This window comes from Schistocerca serialis, chromosome 2, assembly GCF_023864345.2.
Source record: "Schistocerca serialis cubense isolate TAMUIC-IGC-003099 chromosome 2, iqSchSeri2.2, whole genome shotgun sequence".
Taxonomy (NCBI): domain Eukaryota; kingdom Metazoa; phylum Arthropoda; class Insecta; order Orthoptera; family Acrididae; genus Schistocerca; species Schistocerca serialis.
Window position 1 is genome coordinate 314,989,925 of NC_064639.1, and position 11,984 is coordinate 315,001,908.

Sequence of the window (11,984 nt, forward strand, 5' to 3'; positions counted from 1 at the left end):
AAGTGGTTACATGCACTATGGCACGCGTTTGGACTCGCATCCGCAGAAGACAATAACGGTCCAAAAATGTCAAGTTTGCAACGCAAAAGGCACCCATGGAAGAACGTATTTAGCACTGCTGGCTTTTGGTTTGTGTTGTTTTCCGTTGTTCTAATCCTGAAATTGTTCATTTATCCTCGTTCTTTCCCTCACAACTCTACATTTGGATTCCTGGCTCATGCTCTTGCTTTTACGACTATACGAATAAAAATAGTATTTACGCTTGCAAAAAGAACTTTGTTTGAACGTGAGTTCTCTACATTATTTTTTCTAGCTCTGAAAAAATTTGATGTTATTCTACAAAGAAAACCAGTTGAAAACGTTGGGATAGCAAGAATAATCATAGCTGTCATAACTGTCTTTGTACTTGCTACCGGACTTTTGGTTTCTCATATTCGCTTTCAAAATGAGTCTGTTTACAACTACATCTTTGGGTTTAGTACGTACTTTTACATTCTTTTTATGGATTTCATGATAACGATGAAGTACATCATCTGTGTACTGCAACTGAAGGCCAGGCTTAAGAAACTGAACGAAGTTCTTTTTGAAGTAGCTATGCCAGCGAATCACCTTGCTGCAATAATGGGGTACGGGCATCAGCCACACCCTTACACAAGAAGAAATATTCATCGCATGCAAAAGGCACATCTCTTCTTGCATGAGGCGGCGGAATTATTGGATAAAGAATTTGGGCTCATAATATTCTTCGATATTGCGTTGTCCATTAGTGGCACTATATACGTTTCAGCTGGCATATTCACACTTATTATTTGTGACAGTGGAGAAGAGCATTTCTTGTTTACGTGGCCCATGTGTGTCTCCCTCTTCTGGCTGCTGTACCATACTGGGAAGCTAATAGTGCTGGTGCTGAGCTGTTCAGTGACATCACACGAGGCAGAAGTCCCTTGCGTCATCCTGATCAGAGCCGCAGCACTCCGAGGTTGGCAATCCGCTCTGCTGGAAACGTTCCTGGAGCAGGTCGCTTTCACGCCGAGCTTACAGTTCACTGCTGGTGGGTTCCTTACAGTCGACCGGCAACTTCTCGTCTCTGCACTCACTGCAACTGCCACCTACCTTGTTATTCTCACACAGTTCAATATCAGTGCATAAACATACAAAGAAGTGGTCTAATACACTGGGATGTGGCATGTTCCCAAATTTAACAACAAATTTACATCTGTAGAGCATTGCACAGACTATTACAAAACTGCTTGTTCAGGTACCAGGACGAACATATTTAGAACTGGAAAAGGTGGTCGCTGATGTCAGCTGTTGGAGGTGACACGCTTGTTGCACTTTGCTGTTTTGTTGGGGAGACTTCTAAACAAGAGATATGTTACCTGTTCTGCACATCCGAAGTTTCTTATAAGCCCGTGCTAATTTTCAATATGACTTGCAAGGGATATATATCAAACGTGTGAGACCTCTTCCATGTCAAGACATTGATTCCTTAATAAGATTAATTTGCCAGAAACAGGCATCTTTTGCTAATACAGGTAAGACTTGAAAACTCTGATTACTATTGCCTTTGAAGAAGAGATCCTGTGAAGAAGAGATTCTGCAAAGAAGAGATTCTGGGAAGAAGGGGTTCTGTGAAGAAGAAATTTTGCGACAGAGTGAAGACAACCCGTCCTGGAGTAGATGATGTATCCATGTATATTCAGTGTTGAGTGCTGGAGACTACTGCATGAGCAGCAGTTTCATCTTTTCCTTGTATCACTTGTTGCAACATTGTGAATTGGTGATCATAACCCACTCCTGGAGCTCGTGCATTGCTTCCTTCACCAGAATTTTCTGAAGTCCTATCCAGTCTGCATTTTCTTTTTACATAGGTTAGTGTTGCTTCTGTCGAGGAGGCTTCACTACATTCAAAGTGCAATTTTGGGCAGTACCTAATGCATGTGGTACAAGATACCATGTGCATCAATACCGATCCGAGGTCAAAGTCATTGTTCCAGGATGATTCAAGTCATGCTCACCAATTACAGAACTGTAATTAACCCAAATGATTGTTGCATAGAAATTTACCTTGAGGTTAACGTAACTGTTCCAAGCGCTAGTTCAGCAAAATGTTCAAACAGATGGTCTCCAAAATCTTCAGAATTCTGAGTAAGTATCATGAGAGATTCTGTTTCTCACACTGAATTAAGCCTCACCTCCTGAATACACACGGAGATTGACTTCATTTAACTGATGCAATCCATACAAATGGTGATTGCATTTCACACAACAAACATCCGACAGTAGGAAATACATAGAAGAGGTCTCACTAGTTAAAAATAAATAAAATGTTATTTAGGAACTTTATATCAACAGCACTAAAGAATATGCTGAAGGTCATTTTTGACGAAACCCGCTTGCATTTATTTTGTTTATTCAAACTTAAATTAATACAGGCAGCTTTTGTGCACTTATGTGTCAAAAGTGGTCAACATATACGTTGAAGTTGTACAGCACAGCACCTATGACCGAAAGTTTTTTTCAGTTAAATAATAATTTGATCCACTATTAGTCATAACATAAGAATTTTCCTAAATATTAAAATAGTTCAAATAAAAAAGATCAAAGAAACTACTCATTTGTATTTTTGTATCTGTTTGGAATATTTCCTCTCTCTCTCTCTCTCTCTCTCTCTCTCTCTCTCTCTCTCTCTCTGTCTCTCTCCCCACCCACCTCTTTCCATCACCATTGTATCAGTGGTAATAGGCACCCTGTTGAGTAGAGATAACCAGAAGAGGAAGCGTAATGACAAAAATCAAGAAGATTGCCACCACACAATTTTGAGTAAAAAAGTTGTATTTTTACTAGTTGTTTCATTTTGTTATGTTTTGTAACATACCTGTGACACTGTTTTAATATATCATTGCTTATACTTATGTAACACTGTGTTTTAATGCTGAAAGCTAGTATTTATCTGTGTAAAAGTAGTTCTTTCAAATCGTTAGAAGTTCGTTTATTTTGTGTTCCTATATTGGGGTTATCTGTAGAATTATTAACATATTTTGATTAAATCTGAATAATCATACTATGTCTAACATCAATGTATGGATCCATGTAATACGCAATAAAAAAATAAATAAAATCTGAAAACTGTGTACATCATTCAGTGAAACAAACAACTAAAGATTGATTGACTGAAATGATTATACCATTTGAATACAATCAATGTCAGTGCTCTGACAGCATTATCAGATATTTGTCAGAGGCTACAGATGATTTTGGCCACATTGCATACACAGGGGTCATCAGCACATTTATTGTTAATGTTAAAATCTGTGCTGTTTTTCCTTCTTATCTTTGAGTAGGCTTACCATAAGGCAAGAAAATCTTCAGAAACCATAACCATAGTTTACTTGAATGTTAGACATGAGCTATTCATCTGCCTGATAAGCATTACTTGCAAGCTAGGTTTGATGGCAGTAGGACACTTGTAAGTGTAAGAATCTAATAAAATCAAACAATGAAAACTCCAGGTTGGAATCTCAACAATATAGGAAAAAATAGATTGCTATGTGCTGAATACATGGCATGTCAAGTTGGGGACCGGTACAATTAGAAGACACTTACACAGAGGCTTTCAGACACAGCCTTTGTCAGAACAAAAAAGAGAAACACATACCATTAATTCAAAGAAACAAGCACAGCTCAAGCACACTCATACGTACCTGAGTTGTGCTCATTTAATGGTGTGCGTTTTCTTCCCTGTCCTGATGAAGACTGTGGCTGAAAGCTTATTTGTAAGTGTCTTTTAACTGTGCCTGTTTGCAACTTAACTTGTCATCTTTATGATAAGTAGCAAGACCCTAAACTTACACACTACTTAATCTAACTTTAACTTACGCTAAAGACAACACACACACCCATGCCTGAGGGAGGATTCAATCCTCCAACGGAGGAGCAGTTTGGACCATGACAAGACACCTCAGACTGGCCGGCTACCCCGCGTGGCGATATGTAGCAATCTACATTTTGCTACATTGTTAGAATCTGATAAAAATTCTTTATCAACACAGTTTCCTAAAGAGATTATAAATGTCATTTGTTTTTTCCATGACAGCTGTAGGTATAAGCTGCTCTGGGTTTCATATTGCATCTATAGTGTTGTAAAATAAGATTCTGATGAGATAAACAGGGATATCATTGGCAACCACATTGGTTATATAACTGAAACCACTGTCTCCTAGGCTTTATAATTTAAACTAAAAGCTACAAAAATTGCTAGTATGCATTACTATACTATCAAAGTAGGATTTAATGCACTAAAATAAACGTTCCTCACATTTTAAATTGTGCTACTAAAATATAAGTTAGTCTGCTACCTGTTACTAGAAAGGGGAAGTACGTTACTACTGATGTCCTTGAAATTGTTAATCAAGTGCAACTGCAAAAACAAGTACATAGTACCTCCAGTATTGAGAGATTCAAGTAAATCTTTTGATTATAACTCTTGTTATATACAACTTGAAATGTTACATACAACTTGAAATGTTACTGACTGTTTGATGCCTTATAAGTCTTGTAGACATTCTTCTTCAGTCTTCCTCCCTTGATTATTTGTTGTGGTGAACAGTCAATGAATAAATGTGCACAATGCTAAACTTTACATTTTCTCTCTCTTCCAATTTATTGTCACTAAATTCAGTTTCAAAGATCAGCTAGCTTGAATGTATTAACATCAATTTTGTAACATTGATAAGCTACACCAACTGTGAGAGGCTTTACAGAGTTAACAAGTGGCAATGACTGACAGGAATTACATTATGCTTGCTGAATACAGACTGCCTCTGGTTTTGAGTGCCATTCCTATATAAGGATGTGTGTAGTATGGGTATTAAAAAACAATAAAGTACTAACCTATTACATTTTAGATCTTAATATAATAAACAGTAAAAGTAAAACATACCAAACTGCTTTAGGTAGTGAATTTATCTTGTTTGACTATTAGCTGTAGAATCAGAAATTGGCAAAATTGTAGGTAGTGTTTTATCATGGGTAACACTAGGATTTTCAAAGCTTGCCAAGAAGTTCCTAGAAAGTTTGTGTACATAAGGTGTATATTTCATAAGCCAACCTATTTTTTATTGAAAGTACCAAATTTTTGATACAGAAAAATTGGTGCTACGAAACTGTAACACTTGATTTTGGAAGCAGTTATATTTCAAGGCCTAAACGTTCCAGAAAAATTATGAAAATGAGTAACTTCTTAAATATTAAGTTTTCAGGAAAAGTAAAACGTTTGCTTGAAAAATGGAAATGAGAGCTTTCAAATAAGTCAGGTCAATCATAAAACAAACAGTCATTAGTTGGCTTGAATTCCAAAGTGTGTGTGATTTACAGGTTTTGTAAATTTATAATATTCCATCAAAGAAAATATATCTACATAAACTATTTAAACTATTGTCATCGACAGACTGCTTATTATACTGTGACTAATAAGGTGTAGTAGAATAAAGTGTAGATAAGAATTAGGCAATTTTGTGTACACATTATGCATTACATCTAGGGCAGAGTGTTGTGCAATAGAACACGTCAGACTTTCACTTTCATCTACCTCTGTAATAGAAATATTATACAGTTTATGATACTATTTTTAAACGATAACATTCGCTTTATGTGCGCTGCAGTCTTTTACAGAAATTACAAAAATTACTCCATAAAAGTAAAGTTTTACCTAATATTATGAATACTGTACTTAAGATTCTTTCTGTTACATTACTACTCTACTAAGTAACAGTAGTAATACATGAAATCAAATTAACTAGAAGTATTATCAAAACTCAGGTACGAGTTCAATGCATTTTGAAATAGCAGCTATTGGAAACTAACACACATTTCAGTTCTATATGCAGAATTTTTCTCACCATAAAATTCTGTAACTGACAAACTAACAATATATTCCAAATACCTTTGGTCTGTTACACAAACTTGAATGAATAGAATTCAAACTATTTACAAATGCTGCACAAAAGGCAATTTCATCTCTCACAACAACAAAAACAGAAGAAAACATCATAAACTGCTTATGGCAGTCTTTGGTGCACATTCTGTCATCTGTTTTGAAAATTGCTCACTAGATTAAAACACTGGCCAGGAATCAGCATGTGTTCCTAGGTACACTATCCTCAAGGTATAACACTATCCCCTATAATAAAAACAAAACAAAAATATTTGTATAAGTATTATGTAACAGAGCAGGATGGGACCATCCTACTTGTTCTTATACCACTCCTGACATTAATATTATTTGCTTTTTCCTATTATATCTCATTTTGTTAAATATAAATCACAATAGTTACTCAGAGTATCTAGTTTCTTATTCAAACAGAAATGCATAAACATTTATTATTCATAGTTTAATTACCTAATTACAATGCTTTATTTCAAGAAATATTTGTGATTTATTATAGACCTATATACAAACTATGGGAAGGTCAAATTTTTGATGAGCTAGAAGTAATTTGTTTCTAGAGTTTTACAATGCATTTGAAATACAACATTCTTCTCTTTTCTACAAATGTTCCACTTTTTCCAGAAACTTCATAGTTTAAAAACGATCATTTAAAAAATTTTTCTCTTTCAGAATGTTTCAAGCTTAAAATGTAATTACTTTAAAATCAGTGCCATAGTTTTGTAGTCTGGATTTTTTTATTTCCAAAAGGGGAAATTTTCACAAAAATAACTTGTTATTCTGTTATTTTTTCAAATTATAAATTTTTGTTTTCTTAAGAATTTTTAACAAACTTCGGGTATCTTCTTCCACAGTTAATGCTTTCCTGTAAACTAGTGTTGATAACTTTGCCATTTTCTAATAATACAGCTAGTGCTTAAACAAACTCACCTAATTGGCTATTGTAGTGTGCCTCTTTTAATTTTTCTTGTTTTTTATATTAATATCTAAGATTTAATAAGCTTGTATTTTACATTTTTGATCCCTGTAATATGCCTATCTACAAACAGGCAATGTGAACAGTGCCTAAGTGAGAAGCTAGCAGTCACTACCCAAACAATATATGCTTCATCATGTAATTTTTAGTTCATGTAACATTATTTAATCCAACCATAAACATCATGTTTTTAAGCAGTTTGTGTAACAATCTATGTGTATCATATGAGGGTGAACAGTACAAGTGTACAGTTACTGTGTGTCAGTCAGTTAATGCCACAATGGAAAAATGTGAAGCTACTATATCATTCAGAGTCATGCAAAGTAATATATTAGTTTACCACCAGTGAACTTTGTGAAGTATGGTTAACTGTGTAGCTTACACATCTGTATTAAATACTGAGGCAGCCACATTTTACAAAGCTGATTTTAAAAAAGAAAACATAGTGGCAATAAATATAAAGGGATCAAAATTCAGATTCTGCAGTGTTGTGTGCTTTATTTAACAAATGTTCGTCAGATTCAGTAATAACAAGAGAATGATGAAATAAAATATGAGACTTCAGAGGAATAATTTCAAATCAATAAAGCCACAAGTAGAATTGTAGCAAGTAGAGCTAATCTGCCTTGCTGCATCACAAGCTTGCAGAGCTTGAATACCATGAAGTAATTAACTCACTATTATCTTGATTCATATTTGAGCGACAGCAGACAATTTGATTCAGTTAAAACAGACACTCCCCTGTGAAGAAAGTAAGGAATGCGCCACACAGGTAGTACTGGTACCACTATTTCTAGAATTGTATGAGAATCCTGTGAATAATAAAATCTATATACTCCAAATTTGGAAAGGAGAGGGCACATGTCCCTTTGCAGGTACCCATATATCTGTTATTCAGATTTTACAACATTGGTTTAATATGCATCATGGTGGTATAGTATTTCATCACACTATGTAATGAACCCTAGGCTCGACACTGAATTGGCCGCATATTCAAAGGTAATTCTAATTACTACATTCACTTTGGACAGTTTCTGTGCAAAAGGGACACTAAAACTATTTAGTCTAGATGCTCTAATGATCTACCTCAGTATCTACACATGCTTGGGCTAGGGGAGAAATATTTTGAATTTGAAATGTAACAAAGTGGAGTTAATCCACCTCCTATTATTTTACTCCCCTGAAGTAACTTTTTTTCTTATCTTTTTTTCAAATTAGTTATACACACTAGTGTCTAGTCAATGTGTAGACATTGTTAATCTAAAAATGCCAAAAAAACTGTCAATACAGTGTTTCACATAATTGTATTATCCCTAATTTACTGTTGGTTGGTTACAGTAGTGTATTTTGTTTTGTTTGGAACCATATTAAGAGAAATTGGTAACTGAAATTGTTATTTCAGTATGTAATGGTAAAATTTGTGTGAGATAATCAATAATACCCTGCAATATCTTTGAGAGGATAAACACCACTCACGAGAAAGTCATGATTTTATTTCTTCTAGTAATATGTTTCAGCTTTCCAAAAACTAATCAACTTGAAAGGTATTAGTAATTAAAGGTCTGTCACACTCACAATCACTTTTGACATTTGAGCCATTATGCTTCTTAGATTCCAGGATTTGACATTATACTTTTACTAGCGAACATGGCAATGCTTCGCAATTACTCAGTATGTTAGTGAATTTGATACATATCCTATACATTTCTCCCTCCCGCCCACTGCCTTTGTAAATCTATGGTTTCTCCCCCTCTCTGTGTCTATTTCCATCTACCCTTGACCTCTCACCCCTCTATCGGACTGTGAGGCTTGTTTACTGTTATTGTAAACTGAAACTTGATTGGAAATGAAGTCACTTAAACTGTATGGGTAAATTGGTTGGGATCATTGGTATACAAGGTATTGTTGTATCTGTAAAGACAATAGCTTCAGTGGCAGAATTTCATATAGTTTTAATCTGTGAATGGGTAGGATTACAAAGTATTTGGCGATTCAGATTCCACAGTAGTATTCTAATCATCAACCAATAAGCCATAAATACTCATTTCCTGTTCTTTGTAAAACTGGTGGTATGGAAGAAAGCAAATCAACACATTGTTTTGCATATAATATTTGTTGGTAAATATACATAAGAAGCAAAAATGTATATGAGAGAAACAGTTTACCTGTTTCAAAAATTTGAAGTAAATTGATCAAGAACTTCCTGAAATTTGTGATAACAGTGTTTTTCCTTTATATATTATATACATAAAATAAGAAAAGTGACAGAGTATCATGTAAAACTTCTAAGTAAATCGGCCAAGAACATTTCAAAATTTTTGGTAACGCAGCCAACTATTTTTTGGGATTTTGGCAACAATGTTAAATAATGACTTATCCTTATGTTATGGCTGTATAATTGTCCTCATTTTTTTGAATCAGATAACACCCTTCATTCTGCAGTTAGGCCTTTAATTAAGAATTTACTGAAATTAGCAAAAATTCAAACATGCCAATTTTACAAGTAAGTTGGTAATCTACCACATAGGTGTAAAGTTTGCTAATTAAACAGTACTGTGAACTTTTACAGTTTTCTGCCTAGCTACCATTTAGTTAAACCAAATTATTGTTGAAACTTATGTGTCATTACTATAATAAATTTTCATCCTGTAATTTTAGAAGTTATAATGTAATTAGTGAAATTGCAAAATATCATTACACCAGTCTTTTTACACCATCTGACCCCAAAAACCTACAGTCTGCATACCACAAACACTGTTCTAATACCTCCGTGTCACTCACTTATCTAAGAAAGTACCTTGCACACTTGGTAACTATAAATATACATTTGCATTTTAAAACTTGTGGGCAGTTTTGAACATGTGAACGTCTCCATGTAAAGAGTTTGCAATTATCTGTTGGAATACACTTTTATATTGTGAATAACAGGACATGTATGCACCTGAAACTGTGATCTGTTGGGTCAGCAATGCTGAACAATGTTTTGTATGATAATTGTGCTAACTGTCATTAAGTATGTTAATTCAATTAGTGGACCATTGCTTAGACTATGTTGAAAGTGAGTTCAGTGAATTATAAAGTAATGTTATGTATATATAAACCTAATAAAAACAACAGTAATGAACCATTTACATGAGCTACACAGAATGTGACTTTTGTTTTAGACATTACTATATGTGAAATGATAAGGAAAGTATTGTTAATTGATAAGTAGTGCTCATCAGTCAATAGTGCGTTCAGGAAAATAAATGCACCTACCACTGAATCTAAAAATCCATGGTGTTGTTTTTGTTATTGTTGACTGTAGTTAGAATAACCATACAGTTTTTCAGTTTGAGGCTATGAACTTCTCGTGCTACCAAGAAAAGAAGAACCAGGTAAGTTCACTTATAAGGTCTAGTTATCCAGAAGCATTCTATTAAGCAGTGTTGGTTACGTTTCTGATGATCAATTTGTTTGTTAGATTCATATTGATTCCTTTGGCACAGAGATACCACTGGTGTAGATGGATAGGAGGTTCATGTGCTTCAACATTAATCCATTTCCAGGGATGGATATGAATGGTCCAAAACAAGGCCTCAGCACTTTTCATTGGCTTTAATTAATTCTATTGAGGCTTACTTGAGTTTTGCTCAGTCACATATATCCTATTTATCTGTTGTTAAGGTGTCACTGTTGCAAAGCTGGTCCCAAGAAACATCCCTCCCCCCTTTCTCAATTAAAATTATAATCATCTGAATTTATACTGCACTGCTTTGTGTTAAGAGAGTAACCTGAACCATTTTGACAACAGAGAGCATATCAATCCACCATAGTACCAGATGCAAAGTAAGCACTGAAGGTCCGAAAGTGTCACAACTTTCTGTGTAATTACGACCATTCTGGCCTAACAATCCAGTGCTGTGCTTTTCATAGGTGGCAGGTAGTTTTCATTACAAAGGAATAAACACAGGTTCTACAAATAAGTGCTCTAGTAGACAATCACATTGACAACCACTCTGCAGCTGAAGTTGAAGACATAATCACAGTACCTCCTGCAGAAGATTCATATGATAAACTGAAAGCAGAGTAGATCAGTTGAGTCTTCATCACAAGAGAAGCACATGCATCAAATGTTAACACCAGAAGACTGAAGAAAGGAAGTCATTGCTGTACCTCATGTGCCCGTACAGTAAAATCTATGAGAACTGTATCCAACACATTACTTCATACTCTCTAGAGTAGCTGTCTTCTGGCTAAGGTTATAGCCAGACAGAAAAGTAGCAACTCAGGCAGAAATGCTCTTTGACTCATCACAGATATGACTAACATGATTCAGGATGCAATAATACTGCCATCAACTGTACTCTAGAGGCACTGTGTAACAGTACCTCACCATAGACAGATGGTGATTGGCTGCAGACAAGGGGGACACTCTGCTAGTCAAATTAGTGAATTGCTGACTTGACACAGTTACAACAGGGATAGAGACTGTTTACCGCAGAACGTCACACAGACATTCTGAAACAAAACTTGGGAGTTCTAAGTGACGCAGAAAAGTCACCTGTGGTGTTTTGGTATCGTGAAATTTGGGGATCAGGTGTGCAAGTGCACCTAACCTTGCACCTACCCAAATGACAGTGGCAGTCAGACATGGGTGCAAGTGATTATGGGACAGTCTCTGAGGATCTCTATATTAGTGGTCAGAAGACCAGATGGAAATTCCTTTTGGATACAGCCTTGGATTTGTGCATTTTCCCCACAGATTTTTTTGTATAACTGCTGCCTACCAACTTTGCTCGTCTTCCTGCTGCTAACAACTGAAATGGCTACCTACATTAATATGTTGAGCTGGGCTTGGGGCTGTGTCATGCCTTCATCTGAGATTTTGCTGTTGCAGATGTCATGGAGCCTATAATCAGGACTGACTTCATGATATATTACTGTCTGCTACCTGATGTAGAAAATGTATGGCACACTGATGGTATCACCAGCCTTCCTACTGCTGTATTCTGTCATAGTACAGTAATTCACAATGCCAAGCTAGTACAGGCAGATTCGTTGAGTTGCATGACCAGTTTC

The 11,984-nt window shown here is 35.3% G+C and overlaps 1 protein-coding gene across 1 annotated transcript; it reads left to right on the plus strand.

The window, feature by feature from the left end:
• The first annotated feature begins 66 nt into the window (after positions 1-66).
• LOC126455941 (uncharacterized) lies at positions 67-1,149 on the plus strand. The gene has a single exon (XM_050091699.1). The coding sequence runs from the start codon at positions 67-69 to the stop codon at positions 1,147-1,149; it is 1,083 nt and encodes a 360-aa protein (XP_049947656.1).
• Positions 1,150-11,984: the final 10,835 nt, after the last annotated feature.

Bases quoted from the DNA above. Each gene is read 5' to 3' on its own strand.
- LOC126455941 (XM_050091699.1), top strand. From the start codon at position 67: ATGTCAAGTTTGCAACGCAAAAGGCACCCATGGAAGAACGTATTTAGC.